The sequence below is a fragment of the Dipodomys ordii genome, unplaced genomic scaffold (genome assembly GCF_000151885.1).
Source record: "Dipodomys ordii isolate 6190 unplaced genomic scaffold, Dord_2.0 Scaffold30, whole genome shotgun sequence".
NCBI lineage: Eukaryota > Metazoa > Chordata > Mammalia > Rodentia > Heteromyidae > Dipodomys > Dipodomys ordii.
Genome location: NW_012267246.1, coordinates 2,644,345 through 2,663,738, shown reverse-complemented (window position 1 = coordinate 2,663,738; position 19,394 = coordinate 2,644,345). Strand labels below are relative to the sequence as shown.

Here is a 19,394-nt window from a genome sequence, read left to right as displayed (position 1 = left end):
TGGCTCAAGTGGTAGAGCGCTAGCCTTGAGCTGAAGAGCTGAGGGACAGTGCCCAGGCCCAGAGTTCAGGCCCCACGACCAGACCCCCAAAAAAACTCCAGGATGATCTTTCTCCCAGTCCCTAGATATTTAGAGTTTGAATGCTACTGTCAGCAGAGGACCTCCTTGGGTTCTAAAAAAAACAGGAGAATTCTTTTCATACAACCATTGTCCCTTGTCCTCTGCAGAAGTGATTTTGAGTATTTGCGCAGGAGTGTGCAGCCCCTGAAATCACACGGGCAAGGAGATATCACTTCGGAATGAAATCCATATTCAGAAGGCCTTTATCATAAATAGGTTTTCTTCAGTCACTAGAAACTACTAGAACTGCATTTGGGGGTCGCCTTTGATGGGCACTGTTCTCACAGGCAAGGGGACGTCCTGAAGATGGACATGTGACCTCTGACCTCTGAGAGGCCAGCCTTCCACCACAGAGAGCTCACGCCCGTGAATACCATACTTCTCCATTTATTTCCAATGGCAGCCTTCTACAACTGCTAAAGTAAGGCAAGAACCCCTGAAGTGAATGCAGGCAATGGTTGGGTCTGTGGTGTGTCATCTTTCCTGTGAGAATACTGTCTCATCTGCTGAAAGTTAGAGAACAGAGACAATGAGGTGCTTCTCATAGAAACCACTTGTGGTCACATGTTCATATTCATACTGACTGCTAGTTTCTTCTGATCATATAAAACTGAACCCTAGTTTACAAGTCAGGCAAAGAGTCCATTTCTTGGGGACAATGTCACCCCTTCCCTTACCCTCTCCGAGTTTTCCCCTTCTACCCACAAGTTGTGTAGTTCATTTCCAACATAATATTCAGTGAGTATCACTGAGACAAGTACTGAGTACTGAGAGACAAGTACCCTTTGTCTCTCCATTTCTGTGCCTCCCCTTACCCTCTTAAAGACAGGTAAATGAGCAAACAGAACAAAAAGAAAGGGAAACAAAAGCAGTACAAAAGAAAAAGCCTCGGGGCTGGGAAGGTGGCTCAGTGGTAGAGTGCTTACCTCGCATGCATGAGGCCCTGGGTTCGATTCCTTAGCATCACATAAGCAGAAAAAGCCAGAAGTGATGCTATGGTTCAAGTGGTAGAGCACTAGACTTGAGCTGAAGAGTTGAGGGACAGTGCCCAGGCCCAGAGTTCAGGCCCCATGACTGACAAAAACAAAAAACAAACAACAACAAAAAACACCTCTTGGTTCCATATCTTGAAATTAACTTCAATAAGGATTATTTTGTATGATCAGATGCACATAAACATTGTGCCTTTCTGTTCCTCTCCTAAGAGTATCCTCCGTTGGTCTCACTGTGTGTAAATGCCTAGAGACCTGTATAATTTCTCATGTCTCAGTGTATTTTAGATGTAAAAAAACATGCATCATTTGTCTCTCTGAGTTTGGCTCGCTTCACTCAATATGATTTGTTTTAGGCCCATCCATCCATACAAATGACATAATATTATTCTTTCTAATGGCTGTGTAAAAATCCACTATGTACAGGTACCACATTTTTTGGATCCACTTGTCTATTGAATGGCATCTGGGCTACTTCCACAGCTTGGACATTGTGAATAGTACAACAATGAACATGACTGTCTTTACAGTATCTTGAAGTGTCTTTACAGTATCTTGGCCTGTGATGTTCTGGGTAGATGACCAGGGTGGTATGACTAAGTCATAAGGAAGATCTATGTATATTTTTTTGAGGAACCTCCAGACTGCTATCCAGAGTGCTTGTACTAATTTGCGTTCCCACCAACAGTGTGTAATAGATTCCTTTTTCTCCACATCCCTGCCAACATTTGTTACTGTTTGAATTCACAATGTTAGCCAATCTAAGCAGTGTGAGATGAAATCTTGGGGTTGTTTTGATTTGTATTTCCTTTATGGCCAGAGATGGTTAACATTTCCTCATGTGTTTCTTTGCCAATTCTTACCTCTTCTGAGAAGTCTCTCCTTATCTCCTTTGCCCATGTAGTAATCCTAGCTACTCAGGAGATGAGATCTAAGGATCACAGTTCAAAGCTAGCCCAGGAAAGTCCAGGAGATTCTTATCTCCATTTTACCACCAAAGACTAGAAGTGGAGCTGTGGCTCAAGTGCCAGCCTTGAGCAAGAAAAGCTGAGAACCAGGCCCCAAGTTAAGTCCAGGACTGGCACACATACATACAAACAAATAAACAAAAGAAGTACAATTCAATTCCACTACAAGACTTGTATGAATGTTAAATAACCTTTGTTGGAGGAAGCCTCTGGGGACAATTCATTCCCTCCCAGTCTATGCCACAACCACAGCAGAAAAGAGGTGTTCCTCTGTTTTTCAGATTCATGGTCCCCTTTGCTCTTTTCTAATCTCCTTCTAGAATACAGGAGCTGAAACACAGGATAGGATCAGGTGAGTGCAGATTATCCATTAAAAAAAAAAGTCAAGGGCTGGGAAGGTGGCTCAGTGGTAGAGCGCTTGCCTTGCATGCTTGAGGCTGTGGGTTCAATTCCTCAGCACCACATAAGCAAAAAGCCAGAAGTGGCTCTGTGGCTCAAGTGGTAGAGCGCTAGCCTTGAGCTGAAGAGCTGAGGGACAGTGCCCAGGCCCAGAGTTCAGGCCCACGACTGGACTCAAAAAAAAAAAAGTCAATGCCATTATTTTGAAGGTGCTATGGTAATTGAACTTGTGTGTATATGTGCGTGTGTGTTTAAATCATTGCTCTACTCCAAATGGAGTTTTCTACTGAGCTCAGATGCCTTCATATAAGTTTAACTCTTGCTAGGTATTGGTAGCTCACACCTGTAATCCTAGCTACTCAGGAGGCTGAGATCTGAGAATCACAGTTCAAAGCCAGCCCGGCAGGAAAATCCATAAAACTCTTATGTCCAATTAACCACCAGAAAACCAGAAGTGGCGCTGTGGCCCAAGTGGTAGAGCACTAACCTTGAACTGAAGAGCTAAGGGACAGTGCCCAGGCCCAGAATTCAAGCCCCATGACATACCAAAAGAAAAAAAATTAAATCTTACAGAGTAGGTAAAAGAAATGAAATCCTTCCCCTCAGCATCTCATCTTCTGACACTGTAATGAGTCTTCTGATGGTATCACTGCGCTTTGCATTGAAGTAAGCCACAGGCAGCTGTGACTAGGGAAGAGAGGGAGGGGGAACAGAGCACGGAGTGCTGGGTGTGTTTGCCTTTGGTGCTCAGTGTTGAAGCTTTAGGAACCACTCTCTTAGAGTGTGGCCTGGTCTTTAGTTGCCAAACAGCTGTATATGCTGAACCTGTGACTACTTGCAGAGCTGTATTTCGAAGTAGTTTATATGTCACAAGCAATAGAACTGTGTTGTTTATTACTTAGTTACTAGGAAAATTAATAGTAGGAAGTGAGCTTTTGATAACTAAATCTTTCGTACCAAAATTTCAAACTTGCGCTAATGGGATTTGTTTAAATCTACGGAACAGAATATGATGGAGCAAGGCCGCCCCAAGACACAGAAAGCATGGTGTCTGCAAGAACCCCTGCTAACCACAGGCTCATGGAGTGAGCTAAGTCCCTTCAGAAATCTCCCTGAGGGTTTTCAACACTTCCCACAATGTCCGCACTGGGCATTCTTTTAGGCAGAAAGAAGGAAAGGTTAGCTAAATTCACGATTTATTAGCCCACTTTTTCAATATGCTCGCGGGTTCTGGTTTACCATACCATTCCAACCTTTGATCACTTGCCAAATCAATAATGGGAAATAAACAGTTTGATCCTGTTGTCTTCTTCCGCAGTTGTAAATCAAGAAGGTCAGCCCCTCATGGAAGGAAAACTTAAGGAAAAGCAGGTCAGATGGAAGTTCATCAGAAGGTGGAAAACGCGCTACTTTACACTGGCCGGGAACCAACTTCTGTTTCAAAAAGGGAAATCTGTAAGTTCCTCTGTTGTCTTTCAAGCTTGCATTTTTTAATTTATTTTTTTATTGTCAAAGTGATGAATGCTTGCAGTTTTTAAGGTCTCATTTCCACCACCCAGCTAAGAGTTTTATATTGGGTTAATCCTCTGATGAAACACTTATCCTTCTCCACTCTCCTTTTCTTGCAGTATCATCTTGTGACAAATGTCCTTTTGTCTAGTCTCTGGATTCCTACATTATTTCTCTTATTGTCATTCTTCAGTTTTATATAGAGTCTTTATCTGATTGACTTGAGCATTAGAAATTGAACAGTAGAGCAATGACTTGGCTAGCTTGGCTCAAATACCAGGCATTCTGTTTTCTTATGGACCACCTACATGCAATTGTGACTTATAATATTAACTCTCATTTTTTAAAGTACTATCGGTTATATTTGGAAATGCAAGGCCAAAAAAAAGAGAACAGTAGACAGGAAGGAAGGAATGAAGGTTGATTTGTTTAAAGTAACTTCTATAGTCAACAAAGCTCCATTTTTATTAGCATATATTAGTTGTACAAAAGAGTTTCATTGTGATCTTCTAGTATCTGCATATGAATACCCCATAACAAATTCACCTCCGCTTGCCCCCCATAACAAATTCAGCCCTTCTGGCCCTCCTCCTTACCCCCCTCCCTGCTTCTTGAAATGTTTTCTATAGGTTTCTGCTTCTGTGCATACGTAGAGAGTAACAGAGTTCAATTTTGATTAGGAAAAATACTTGTCTTTCAATCATTTAAAGTTTGGTTCATAATTATTAAAGTAAATGCTAATTTAATTTTCACCCTGAGCTAAGATGCTCAGTGAAATGTCTCAATTCTGAATTTTTCTGTGGGAAAATTTCCCCTAAAATAGCATTCCATTCCAGTCAACAATACCAAGTGATCCTTTTCCTCCTCTTTGGAACAGTTTTATTTATTATTCAACTCTACTAAGGCCAAATCAGGGGGAATAAGATCTTGACCAAATTCTTGGCTATTTTGACATTCGAGAATAATCACTTGCATTTATTCAATGTTTATTATGGTCTCGCTGATGACCTCAAACTATCACTGTTATTACAGATGAGGAAGCTGAGGTTTAGGGACATGGCGTGGCTTGTTTAAGAGAGGAACCCATAAAGCAAGGAAGGGTTGGACTGGAGCCACGCTCAGGTGAAGTGTTCCAACCCACGTTCTGAACTGAGGATTCTCTGTAACTTCCCCCACACTTAAAATGCAGAGCCTGTATTAGTCAAAAGCTGTATTAGTCAAGACATAGAACCGAAGGAATACCTGCATTCAGCATAAGTAATAACCGCAAACGATCAATGGAGTAAAGGTAAGTGGGGAGTCTGATCATATGTACATATATGGACACATCAGAATGAAAGCCCTTCGTGTAACTAATTGAGGCTAAAAATGATAGAAAAGAGGCTGGACACTGGTGGCTCACTCCTGTAACTCTAGCTACTCAGGAGGCTGAGATCTGAAGATCATGGTTTGTAGCTAGCCCAGGCAAGAAAGACTGTGAGTCTCTTATCGTCAATATTACACACACACACACACACACACACACTCCCCAAAATAGAGCTGTGGCTCAAGAGGTAGAGCTCAGGCCTTGAGCAAAAGAAGCTCAGGGACAGCACTTAGGCCCTGAGTTCAAGTCCCAAGACTGGCACAAAAACAAACAAATAAATAAATAAAAGGGAAAGATAAGATGCACAGAGTACAGAAGGGACTTATATGAAGAATTGACTCACACAAGTATGGTGGCTACGAAGTTGCAAAGGCCACCTGGGAGCTGGAGAGCCAGGTGAAATTCTGTCTACTATGTAAGACAGGCAGTGGTGTCAAAGGCCAAGGACTTAAGCCTAGGGGCAGGGAGGGGAGGGGCTGGTGAAGTTCGGAGTCTACAGGCCCAAGAACCAGCAGTTGCAGTGCTGAGAGAGGGAAGACATGTGCCACCTGCACCTTCTATGTCACCACGTCCCCATTGCTGAGGACAGCTCAGTTTCCCAGTCTACTGACGACTACTAATCTCTTCTGTGAACACTTCGCAGACACACTCAGACACGATGTTTTAACCACTATCTGTGTACCTGTTAGCCCAGTCAAGTGGACATAAGCACTTAACTACCACAAAAGCCATATTATTTGAACATTTTACTCAACAGGAATCTATTTCGTGTTTACTTGTTGAATGAAAATAAATATTTCGGTGACAATGCACATTGCTATCTTTGTGTGTGTGGTAGTGGTGGTAGTGTGTGTGTGTGTGTGTGTGTGTGTGTGTGTGTGTGCCAGAACTGAGGCTTTGAACTCAGAGCCTTGCACTCTCCCTTAGCCTTTTCACTCAAAGTGGGGCTCTACCTCCTGAGCCACACCTCCAGCTCTGTTTTTTACTAGTTAATTGGAAATAAGAATTTCTGGGCTTTCTAACCTCAGCCTCCAGCTCTCAGCCTCCCAAGCAGCTAGGCTTACAGGTGTGAACTGTTGGCACCAGGTTCAAATTGCTTTTTTGATTTTTTTGATTTGTTATCACCAGGTGAGCTTTCTGTGCAGGAAGATCTTTAGAAATGGAAGTATGTGACCTGTTCAGTTTAAGCAGTGATTGGAGATTTTTTGGGGGGCGGGGGGTCCAGTCGTGGGGCTTGAACTCTGGGTCTAGGCACTGTCCCTCAGCTCTTCAGCTCAGAGCTAGCGCTCTACCACTTGAGCCACAGCGCCACTTCCAGCTTTTTTCTTTTTGCTTATGTGATGCTAAGGAATTGAACCCAGGGCCTCATGTGTGCAAGGCAAGTGCTCTACCACTGAGCCACCTTCCCAGCCCAATACTTAATTGGTTTTTTTGTTTGTTTGTTTGTTTTTTGGTTTGTCATGGGGCTTGAACTCTGAGCCTGAGCACTGTTCCTAGCTCTTCAGCTCAAGGCGAGCGCTCTACCACTTGAGCCACAGCACCACTTCCTGATTGGAGATTTGAAGGAAAGACATTTTTGGCCTAGGTTCACATTGAAGCAATTTTAAAGTGTTTAAAATGACCATCTGAATTTCCTGTTTTCCTCCAAAAGATTAGGGAGGGAAGGGGAGAGAACGTGGTTTCTAAGACCCCTGATATAGAGCAGAATTCATTTGTAAGTGACCTGTGTGCCTCTCCCTTCAAAGCTTTCAAATAAGGCTTAGAGTAGAAGCTGTTTTCAAAGTAAGTAACTTGTTTGACATCTTTACCAGGGAATAATTGTTTGACATTCCAGAAATCTGACAGAACATGGGGCTGAAAGAGTGGGAAATAATATAATGTCGCACAAAAGCTGCAGCCCAGCGCCCCTACCCTCTGGGGACAAGGGCCAGCCAGTGGCCAGCAGGTCACTGAAAGCTCGGCTGCATACATGAATCTGTTCTTTAAATGAGGATGATGTGCACTTCAAAATGAAAACAGGCTGAACGATTACAGTATAATCCTTTACTTTTATATTCCTAACAAGGTCCTGACACCCCAACCAATGAGATGCCATGACCTTTCACCTCTGACAACTCCCATCTTAACTGTGCCCAGCTCCTCTTTAGTCACTACAGGAACTCCTCCTCATCAATCCCTAAGAGCTGTGACTTCTGTATTATGGACTAAGTCAGAGAAATGCGATCCTATTACTGCCAGACATTTCACGTTAGGTTACTCGGGTGGTGTCCTGTGTAAACATCCTCCAACATCATCCTGTATATCCCCAAAAGAATCCTGAAGCATTCTTGAAATAGATACCTTTAGTTGCATTCACATATTTGTCATAAGCACTAGAAGAGTTTGACCTCTGTTGAATTATAAATATTGACACTTTAACACAAAAGGAATGCATCTCTCCTTTACATGTAATTATTAGAATAAAATACAGCACTTTAATACCTAACACCACCCATTTTATTTATTTATTGTTTTTCTGTGCTCATATTGGGGCTTGAACTGAGGATCCAGGCACTGTTCCTTAGCTCTTTTGCTCAAGGTAGGCACTCTACTGCTTGAGCCACAACTCCTGGCTATTGGGTGGTTTATTAGATATAAAAGTCTCACAGACTTTCCTGCCTGGGCTGGCTTCGAACCACAATCCTCAGAGCTCAAACTCCTGAGTAGCTAGGATTACAAGCATGAGCCACTGGCACCCAGCCCATCTATGTTTTTTTTTAATCTTTTTTTTTTTTTTGTCAGACATGAGGCTTGAACTCAAGGCCTGGGAGCCGTCCCTGAACTCTTTTGCATAGGGCTAGCATTCTACCATTTTGAGCCATAGCGCCACTTCTGGTTTTCTGGTGGTTAATTGGAGTTCAGAGTCTCACAGACTTTCCTACCAGGGATGGCTTTGAACCACGATCTTCAGATTTCAGCCTCTCTAGTAGCTAGGATTACAGGCATGAGCCACCAGTGCCTAGCTCATTCTATTTTATTTTTTAATGTCCATAAATTAATTCTTCATTAGTAGAGATATCAACATTGCTTTTTATCCTTCTGTTCCTATTCCTGTTTTACCTCTCCATGACAACTTTATCCTGAAGGCCTGCCATCTTTCACTATAATAAAACCATGTACATAATTGAAAGTTAACTGTTTTGAGTTATTGTGAGCATCAGTCCCTAAGGAATAAGATTTTTTCCAGCTCAGTTAGCTTTAAAACGCATTATAGCATTTGTCTAAAAAAGACTAAATATAATAGCAAAGTTAAGAAATATCTATTGAGCATTATAATGGGAACATCTATTACTGAATTGCAAGGATATTGAGCTTCCCGACTGACAGCTATCTCCTGGCACCGACAAGTTGAATTCCTTCTGGGGTCAGTGTTGCTGGGGGTTTTCTAAGCTGAAAAACGTGGTTGTGAGAGGGGCTGTGGGCAAGAAGAACTAGAATATTCTTGAACTAGAAGATTCTTTCTTCACTGACAGCATGTATCCAGGATCCTGAAGAGTAGAAATTGCTTTAGAGAAGTTTTTCATTACCTTAAAAAATCACTCCTGGTGGCTGGGAAATTGGCTTAGTGGTCGAGTGCTTGCCTAGCATGCATGAAGCCCTGGGGTCAATTCCTCAGTACCACATACACAGAAAAGGCCAAAAGTGGTGCTGTGGCTCAAGTGATGGAGCACTAGCCCAGGGCACAGAGAGGCTCAGGGACAGTGCCCAGGCCCTGAGTTCAAGCCCAGGACTGGCAAAAAAAAAAAAATCACTCCTGGTGACAAACATGATGGCATTAAACATTCCCTCTCTTAGCATTTGAGGACAAAGCATGCTTCCACAGAGCAGAGACTTCAAAAGAGTTTGATCTACTCAAACAAGAGAACTCTGTTTACTCAATTAACAAGTTGGAAAATCTCTTATCAGAGAGATAACAGAGAGAGGGAAAAAAATCAATGTTGTGCCCCTCAGCCATCTGCAATTGAGTTAAGAATATTCTGAATTGTATGGCCGCCATTGCTCTATGAGTAGAGTGCTAACAGCACATAATAGAATGAAGAGTCAGAGAACTGTGGTTCAGGAAATCCTGCCCATCCACTTGGAAATAACGTCCACGGGCTGCCTGGTGCCTGCTGTAACACAGGCCTGGTCACCAAGTCCTTCTAGATTTCACAAGGCCTCAGCCTCCAACATAGCGAAGGTGCTGAAGTGCAGGCAGCGGAAGGAACTGGCCCAGCAGGCTGGGCCCCCTCTGAGCCAGCTCATGTTCTTTGCTTCCCTTGCCTGCAGAGAGACGATGCTGATGATGCCCCAATAGAGCTCAGCAAAGTGCAGAGCGTGAAAGCCGTGGCAAAGACACGCAGGGACCGCGCTCTCCCTCGGGCCTTCGAGATCTTCACCGACACCAAAACCTACGTGTTCAAGGCCAAGGACGAGAAGAACGCAGAGGAGTGGCTGCAGTGCATCAACGTGGCGGTGGCACAGGCCAGGGAGAGGGAGAGCAGAGAAGTGACCACCTACCTGTAGCCGGGGAGAGGGAGAGCAAAGATGTGACCTCCCACCTGTAGCCTGCCGGGGTCAGGAAGCCAGAATGCCTGCAACTGACCACCACCGGCCCAACCACAGCCAGATTCTAGCAAATTCCATGCCCCCAACTGCTACGCTGGCCACAGGACAGCTCTCTGAGCCATCTGTGGAAGAGCAGCTGGGGCCACCTCTGTAGTATGTGGGGGCCCAGAATGGGCGAGTCTGGGGTGAAGGAACTTCTGCAGACGCACCACGAGAACCAGGAGATGGGCTCTGATGAAAAGCAGTCCATCAAAGTGTTAAAGGGGGAGGGAGGGGGGAAGAAAAAAAGCTAGGCCCTGGTGGTTCACGCTTGTAATCCTAGCTATTCAAGAGGCTGAGATCTGAGGATCACAGTTCAAAGCCAGCCAAGGCAGGAAAGTCTGTGAGACTATTATCTCTAATTAAACATCAAAAGACCAGATGTGGAGCTATAGCTCAAGTGGTAGAACACTGACCTTGGGCAAAAAGATTCAAAGACAAGCTGGGTGCCAGTGTCACATGCCTGTAATCCTAGCTACTCAGGAGGCTAAGATCTGAGAATAGCAGTTCAAAGCCACCCTGGGCAGGGAAAGTCCATGAGATTCTTATCTCCAATAAACCACTCAGAAAACCAGAAGTGGCACTGTGGCTGAAGTGGTAGAGTGTTAGCCTTGAGCTGACGAGCTGAGGGACAGTGCCCAGGCCCAGAGTTCAAGCCCCACGACTGACAAAAAAAAGAAAGGTTCAAGGACAGCACCCAGGCCCTGAGTTCAAGCTCCAGGACCAACACACAGATAAGTAAATAAATAAGAACCTACCAGGAAATATCAAAAAATTACATTGAATAATACCATTTAACTCACTTATAAACATAGAATTACATCCATCTTCTTTTTACAAATAATGCTAATCTATGGTCAAATGGTTCTCAAATTAAGATACTTATGTATTTAAATGGCTGTCTTTTAGAGTTGCTTATTTAACTGCCCAGGCAGCCACTATAAAATAAATAGAGCATAGAAAGCCATTTTTTTCCCTCTTCCCTGAGCTTGAAGAGTGAGTTAATGGTGCTGTGCGTTTCTTCTTTTGATTCAACCTTGTAGTGTCTTCACGTTGCCAGCATGTATGGTTTTGCCATTGCTCATGTATATAAGCATACTAAGGTGCTGCGTCCAGGACTGTAAGACAGATTCCAGTGACCCAAACCTGGTATCGGTCCAGCCCTGGGGGCAACGGTGGCCCCTAAGATTGTTTGCTTGTTTTAATTTTATTTTTGTCATGGGGCTTGAACCCAGGGCCTGGGCCCTGTCCCTGAGCTCTTTCGCTCAAGGCTAGCACTCTACTACTTTGAGCCACAGCGCCACTTCCCATTTTCTGGTAGTGAGTTGGAGATACGAGTCTCACAGACTTTCTACATAGGGTTGACTTTGAACCTGGATCCTCAGATCTCAGCCTCCCTAGTAGCTAGGATTACAGCTGTGAGCCAAAAGCTTAAGCTTGTTTTTTAACCTAGGTGATATTACAAAGGAGACAAGATCATCCCTCCCATGATCATAGTGACAAATGTGAAAAGATTCTTTTGGATGATCAGTTAGCTTAGAATTAACGGTAGAGATGTGGTGGAAAGGCCTGACCTAATCAGGTAAGTTCCTTAGAAGAGAGTGAATGAGCCAAGGCCTTTCCTCTGGCCTGGACTGAGCTTGGCACACCAGTGTTGCCATGTGACCTGGAAGCCGGCTGTGAACCTGTAGGCGAGCCCTTGCCCACAGCACCTAGGTGAGCCTTAAGGAGTGCACAGCCCAGCTCACAAAAATGCTGAGCGAGTAAACATGTGCTGTTCTAAAATGCTAATTTTTTGGCAGTTTTAGCAAGTATTTCAGCATAATAGGACAAAGTAGGGAAAATAGAAGAAGAAAGGGAAAGAGAAACATTTCCCTCCCCGTGTGGAAATGGGAGGTAAAGTCTTCCTGTGGAGCCAGGGGTCAGCTGCTGCCTTCCTAGCTTCTCCAGAGGCTCAGAATTAGAGGAACATAATTCAAAGTCAGCCTGGGCAGAAAAAAAATCCACAAAATTTCATCTCCAAAATAACCGGCAAAAAGCCAGACTGGAGATATGGCCCAAGTGGTAGAGCATCAGCTGAACAAGGTGAGTTAAGCTAACACCCTGAGTTCAAGCCCCATGGTAGCAAAGAAAATTTTTCTTTTTAAAAAATAATTTTTAATACCAGTAATTAATATTTTAACGGAAAACCTTACCTGACTGGACAGAGGATAATTATTTCCTTGACATTTACTTACTATCCAGTTTAGTATAGAATCCCTGAGGAAGACTACAAACAGCCGACACCCTGACTCCCCCGCTTACTGACTGGGAGAAGGACTATAAGAGAGGTCATGTTTGAGAAACACACGTAAATCAATTGTAACTTAGGGAGTGTAAGTGTACTACGAGTCATGGATGTCAGCACACAATGGAAACAGAGTTCTAGAGGGCAAAATTGGAATACATAGGTAGCTGCTAAACGTCTGCAGCTAGATGAAATCACCTAAAAAGAATAAGAAACAAGCCAGGCACCAATGGCTTGCACCTGTAATCCTAGCTAGTTAGGAAGCTGAGATCTGAGGATCATGGTTCCAAGACACCCCAGGGAAGTCTGTGAGACTCTTCTCTCCAATTAGCCACCTAAAAACCGAAGTGGTGCTGTGGCTTCAAGTAGTAGAGCACTAGCCTTGAGCAAAAATGCTCAAGGACAGCACATAGGCTCTGAGTTCAAGCCCATGACCACCAACAACAACCACAAAAAAAAAAAAAAAAGAATAAGAAACACAAGGATTCATAGGACTTCTTAGTACAGCCGCATTTAAGCAAAGGCAGGCTGAATGGGCTGGGTAATGCTCATCTGTAGCCCAGGAAACATGACACAAAAACCAAATTACACAGGATTTGGGGTAGGTGGGGGGGGGGGAGTCAATGATTTGAAATTATGAAGAGTAATAACTCAAGACAAAGCTTGACTTTCACAATTAGGACGCAAGTTAAATTTCAGAATATTGAACAATTCATGAGAGGCGAGGAACTAAAGCCATAATTGGACTGGCTTTTCAAAAAAAAAAAAGCCTGACTGAGATGAAAAAGGTCGCATGAGAATATGTTTTCTTGTTTGCTTTTTAGCATGTCTTAAGGGAAGTGAGAAAGAGGTAAAAGTAAAGCTAGGACAGGAGCAACACAGAGAAAGAGAAAAATAACTTTGTTCCTGACTGGGGATATAGCTAACATGGTTGAGTGCCTGCCTGGCATCTGTAAGGCCCTGAGTTCAAACCTTAGTTCCACCAAAAGAGAAAGAGAGAGAGAGAGAGAGAGCACAGAGGAGTCTTGTCCCCTCCCCAGCCACCCCGGCTCTGCGATCTCTCCCACCTGCCATGGTGGTAAAGCCAGCCCAGGGCCTGGCTCTGGGACCTCTAGAACTGAGCTGTTTAAACTCCTCTCATTCACAAAGGTAGCCAGCCTCCACTTTTTCACTCTAGTATGGGAGAGACTTACACAAGCAGTGGAGGGCCGTGACATCATCAAATAGTCGCAGAGGCTCGGGTGGTATTGCATCTGTTATTAAGTTTAAGAGCCAACAATGAGCTCAAGCCTTCTACGAGAGCACAGTACACAAGAGCGTGTTGTTAAAAAAATAAAAATTGGTTAATTGCAGATTCTTTTCCCACTGAATGCTTGGCCCAAGAAAATAAAAATTCTACCAGCTCAATCTGAGGGGGAAAGAATTTACTTTTATTACAAAATCTTTGTGATTTAGTTCATCAAACGCCTATAATGACATCACGGTTCTCTATGCCTCTGGACGTGATCTAAGGAGAAACAAATATAAGTGTACTTAATGACCTTTGTGGCTTTACTCCCTGATCCATTCCAAACGCAAGTTGATTTTCCTGGGCTCAGGAGTTTCAGGGTCCAGCTTCTAGTGGGAGTTTTAAGGGCCCCAGCTTCCAGTGGGAGTTTCAAGAGCCTCAGCTTCCACTGGGCTTTCCTGTCCCTTCCACCCAATGCCATGGGCTCACCACAGACTGACTGGCCCTTCCCCGGGAGCAGCCATTCTTGAGGCTGACCTGAAACCAAACCGCTTGTGCAAACACACTGATGCCTTAAAAAATGTTGGCTTGAATAAAATCTTAATCGTGAAAAGAAATTCACACGGCCTTCACATGTATTTCATTTTGATTCTTTTTCCCCAAATAACTTTGGAAGCATAGACGTGTAGGTGTAAAGATCTTAACTGGCTGTTTTTTAAGAACCTCAAATTTGGTAAATAATAATAGCTGGGTGCCAGTGGCTCACCTGTAATCCTAGCTACTCAGTAGTCTAAGATCTGAGGATGGCGGTTCAAAGCCAAGCCAGGCAGGAAAGTCCATGGGATTTATCTCCAGTGAATCACCAAAAAACCAAAAGTGGTGCTATGACTCAAAGTGGTAGAGTGCTAGCCTTTAGCAAAAAAGTTCAGGGACTGCACCCAGGGCCTGAGTTCAAGCCCCAGGACCACCACCAACAACAACTAATAATAACAACAACAAGAACAATGCTCAATGCTTTTCTTCTTTCCTTCCTTTCTTTTTTTTTGGTCAGTCATGAGTTCAAGACCCACCTCCAACAACAACAATGAAAAAAGACCCTCAGAATCGTTGGTATAGGAGGAGGCATGTGTGCTCCTGTAAAGCCTGCAGTTAGAGACAGGACTGGGAGAGAAGCTCAGCACAACCCCAGTCCAAAGTCAGTCCAAAAGAAGTCAATAGGCTTAGCACCTGACCCAGAAATCCCCCAAGATTTGGAGGTCAGTATTTCACAATCAAATATTTGGGATAAAAGTTCACGTGTGTACATGTCCCCATGTTCATGATGGTGCTATTCACGACAGTCAAGGCATGGAGTCAACCCAAATGTCCATTGATTGACCTAAGAAAGAAAACGTGTTCACACACAGTGTGGTGCAAAATTCAGCCTCTTCGTGGAGGGATGTTCTCGTTTGGAACACCACCGTGTGTGCAGCTGGGGAACATAAAATAGAGCTGGGCAGGGGAGGAGGAACACACACACACACACACACACACACACACAGAAGCAACTGAACTCAGAGCCGATGTTAGAAAAGTGGCCATCAGAGGCTGAGGAAGGAACCAAATGGGAAGATTGTCACCAAAGTGAGCAAAGCCTCCATTAGATGAGAGAAAGAAGTTGGTGACTGAGCGTTTGGCTCTGTTTTGATTGGCTTGGACACCCACACACAGCGTGGAGAACACCATTAGTAATGATGTGCTGAACATTCAGAATCACTCAGGGAGCAGGGCTGGGAAGGTGGCTCAGTGGTAGAGTGCTTGCCTTGCATGCCTGAGGCCCTGGGTTCGATTCCTCAGCACCACATAAGCAAAAAGAAAAAAGCGGGAAGTGGCACTGTGGCTCAAGTGGTACAGCGCTAGCCTTGAGCTGAAGAGCTGAGGGACAGCGCCCAGGCCCAGAGTTCAGGCCCCACAACCAGACCCTCCCCCCAAAAAATGTTTCTTATAGAATCACTCATGGAGCAAACCTCAGGCATTCTCATCACAAATATGAGTGATGGCCACGTTAATTCACTTGATTTAATCATTCCATCTTGTGTTCATAAAACATCATCACGGGGTATCCCATAAATATATACAAGTGTAATTTATCAATTTGTAACTTTAAAAAAGAATGAAGGGCCCAGGGACAAAGCAAAGGCAGAGGAGGAATAGAGAGACTCAGAGAAGAAAAAGTTGAAGAGAATCCCAAGACTTAGCAAGTGGACACCAGGTTGCTGCCAGCAGAGTTACAGAGAAATCTGGGAGAAACAGAAGCACACTGGGGGAGGAGGGAGGGAGCATTGTGCCCATTGCAAAGATTAATAGGCATAAGGCAAGAAGAAAGCAAGAATAGAGAATTAATTCTTGACCAGGAGTTGCAAAATCCACTCCCAACATTTATAACCAACATGATCATATCAAAAGCTAAAACATTTTTATTTGAAAAATAAGGCTTTTGAGAGATGAGAGATTGCTTTGAATTCCAAAGTCCAACGCTCACCTGTGCCACAGTCCCAGGTTGTACTAAAGATAGTGGAGCTGGAAAACGCTCAGGTGATGTGTATCCATTTTGCCTCCACCCAGCCCAGCCACTGTCACTTTCCCAAGACCAGAGGGAAAGGCATTGTTTGGAGGAAAAAAGATAATTGATGAGAGAAAGAGGTGGGGGGAGGGAGGGAGGGAGACAGACACTGGTAGCGCACGCATGTAATCCTAGCAATCTGAGAATTGCAGTTCAAAGCCAGCCCAGGCAGTAGTCTAAGAGACTCTCATCTTCAATAAACTACTCAGAAAAATCCAGAAGTGGCTCTGTGGCTCGAGTGGTAGAGTGCTAGCCTTGTACAAAAGAAGCTCAGGGACAGTGCCCAGGCCCTGAGTGCAAGCCCCAGGACCAGCACATAAAAAGAGCAAGAAAATGAGCAAATGAACACAAAGCAAAGCATCACACTATACCTCATGAGTATGCACAAACACAACGAGAAGCTGCTCTGAATCCCTGAGAAAGGAGCTCCATAACCGGGTCTCTGGTGCTGGAGCCAGGGCTCCAGAGGAAGTCCTCATTGGTGTTTAGAAGAATCTGAGTGCAGAATCAACACTGCCTCCCCCCCAGAGGTGCAACACAGAGAGACCGGACATCAGCCTCAGCCTAGACATGACCATGACAGACTGCTGCTGTGGGCAGTGAGCCTCAGCACAGCACCCTAAGACCCAGCACCCAGCACCTCAGCACAGCACCCTGACCCAGCACCCAGTACCTCAGCACAGCATCCTGAGACCCAGCTCCCAGCACCTCAGCACAATGTCCTGAGACCAGCACCCAGCACCTCAGCACAACACCCTGAGACCCAGCACCCAGCACCTCAGAGTAGAAGAGGGAGGCAGTCAGAGTCACAGGCATACCCTTGGAAAGAGGTCAAATGAGCCAAGATGGAACCTGGGGCAGGGGCATAAATCATGACAATAATAATACCACCTTCTAGGTGCCAGCCGCTCTCTCCTTCCAGGCATTAGATGAGTCCCTATCTGGCTTTGTCCCAGACAGCTGTGGTCAATGGGACACAGACATGCCCTGACTGTCCCCAACGGACACCAAGGCCCTGAGCTGTCCCTAGATGGACACCAAGGCCCAGAGCTGTCCCTGGATGGACTCTGAGGCCCAGAGCTGTCCCCAGATGGACACCAAGGCCCAGAGCTGTGCCCAGATGGACACCAAGACCCTGACTGTCCCCAATGGACACCAAGGCCCTGAACTGGCCCGAGCTCAAAGACAGGTTTGCTCGCTTGAGCTTCATGCTGTGACCTCTGTGCTTGTTAAGCATTCTGGACCCAGACTAACACTGACTGGGTGAATTCCCACCTAGGGGCTTTGATGACTGTCATTGTTTGCAGATAAGAGTTTGCAGAGGTCAGACCTAGAGGCCAGTCACCTGGCGCCTGAGGGGGGAAAACAGAAGGAAGGTGGTGGAAGACAATGAAGAAGGCGAGAACTAGGAACCGTGTGAACTCAAGCTGACCTAGAGCGGCAGAACTGAGGACTTTGAGAGAGCATTGCCACTGCCCAGGTGTGGCCGGCAAAGATAAAAACAGAACATAACAAAAAAAAATTACTTGTTGGCTGATGTGCCCATGGCTCACCTGTAATCCTAGATACTCTGGTGGCTGAGATCTGAAGATCAAGGTTCAAAGCCAGACAGGGCAGGAAACTGTGTGAGCCTCTTATCTCCAATTAGCTACCAAAAAGACTGGATGTGGAGTTAAAGCCTCTACACTCAAGTGATGCCTCAAGCACTAAGCTAAGGGACAGTGCCCAGGCCCTGAGTTCAAGCTTCAGTTCTTGAAAACACACACACACACACACACACACACACCCCACTTGTAAGTTCAGGACAAGGAGAAGAGGAAGTCACATTCAGGGAAATTCTCATATTTCCTGGAGTCCCAAACATCACCAGCCCTGGGAATTCCTGCCCCAGCCCACACAGTGAGCACATTCAAAGAGGTCAAAACAAAGGGACAGTTTCTAAAGATGAAATGACAAGGATAACCTCATACCTTTTGAGACAATAATGACAAGGATGGTGGCGGTTTGAGATGGTATAAAGAGGAAGTGCTCCCTATGGGCTTCTCCAGGGGACGTGGTGCAAGGCAAGGTCTGGTGGAGCCAGTGGCGAGCATCAGGAAGCCCGCTGGGACAACTATAACTTCCGGGTTGGTTGGTTGGTTCAAGGTGGACACAAGTAACTTCATTTTGATTACCATGCTGTCAACTATGGAGTTCAGAAAATAAGGTGTTTTGGAGGAGGGCTAGGCCTGCTAAAATTGGGGGTACTAGGTTTGAGGTACCCAGGGTGCTCCCGTGTGTGGCTGGTATCTGGGGATGCTTTTGGAAGCGTGGGCATGATAGACTGCTGCAGCTCAGAGGTAAAGCAAGATGAGGATGAGCCAGACCTTGGGCAGAACCACCCAGGAAGGGGGAAGGCCTCTCTCCTCTCAGCCCCACCTGCTTTCCTCTTGTTGTTCCCGGTACGCTGAAGGATGATTCCGGTTTTTATACAAAAACACAGAGCACTTTCTAAAAAGCGGTGTCATCTTCATGACCCCGAGGACCCAGAAATATAGAGCAGACAATCATCTCCACTCAAAGTCAAGGGCAATGAAACACAAGTTTCTCAGGCCTTCATCTAAAGGCCATTCAACAGCCAGAAACTTCCAAAAATAAGTAAACTTGCTTGAGGACAAACTGGGGTTGACAAAAATTCACATAAATCCAATTACATGTGTTAGCCAAGGAAGCCTCCTCCCTCAGCCTCCTCCCTCATAGCTTAACCAGGCCTATGTCATAAAGGCAGCTTAACTAGGCCTGTGTCATAAAGGCAGCAAATAATCAGCCCTTTTGGGATAGCCAGCACTTCTCACCTGGTGAGATGGGGTCTTGCCAGTCTGTGTAAGGGCAATAAACGTTTCCTTTGTTATTCCTACCTCGATGTCCTAGTGGTTTTCTGGAGTGTTTTGTTTTCTTTTTTTCACTTACAGTATAGTGAGCTTGTTCTAAGATCATGATTCTTAAATCTTGTTGAAGCCAAGGACATTCCAAAAGGCTAGATTCACTGAAGGCAACCATTTCCACACATTCATTATGTTTTGAACAGTTACTAGATATTGAAGCATGTTAATTAATCCTAAGGCTTGAAATTGGATTGAAATTACAATGACAGACCATTAGACATGCCCCAGGAATAACAGCTTATTAAGTTGATGAGAACCACAGGAACAACCTTAGAAACCGTATCCAAAGTAGGAAGTCTGAAGTGTGTGACCTGTAAGGTTATAGGCGAGGAAAGAACACGCAAGAGGAGGTGTAAAGGTGAATAAAAGAAAA

At 44.8% G+C, this 19,394-nt stretch overlaps 1 protein-coding gene across 1 annotated transcript in view; it reads left to right on the top strand.

Moving 5' to 3' along the window:
• Positions 1 to 10,137, top strand: part of Veph1 (ventricular zone expressed PH domain-containing 1) — a 117,681-nt gene extending 107,544 nt beyond the window's left edge. Inside the window, exons 13-14 of the mRNA XM_013016183.1 lie at positions 3,798 to 3,934; positions 9,663 to 10,137. Of these exons, the coding sequence (XP_012871637.1) occupies positions 3,798 to 3,934; positions 9,663 to 9,899 (374 nt within the window). The 3' untranslated portion in view covers positions 9,900 to 10,137. The remainder of the gene's footprint in view (positions 1 to 3,797; positions 3,935 to 9,662) is intronic.
• Positions 10,138 to 19,394: the final 9,257 nt, after the last annotated feature.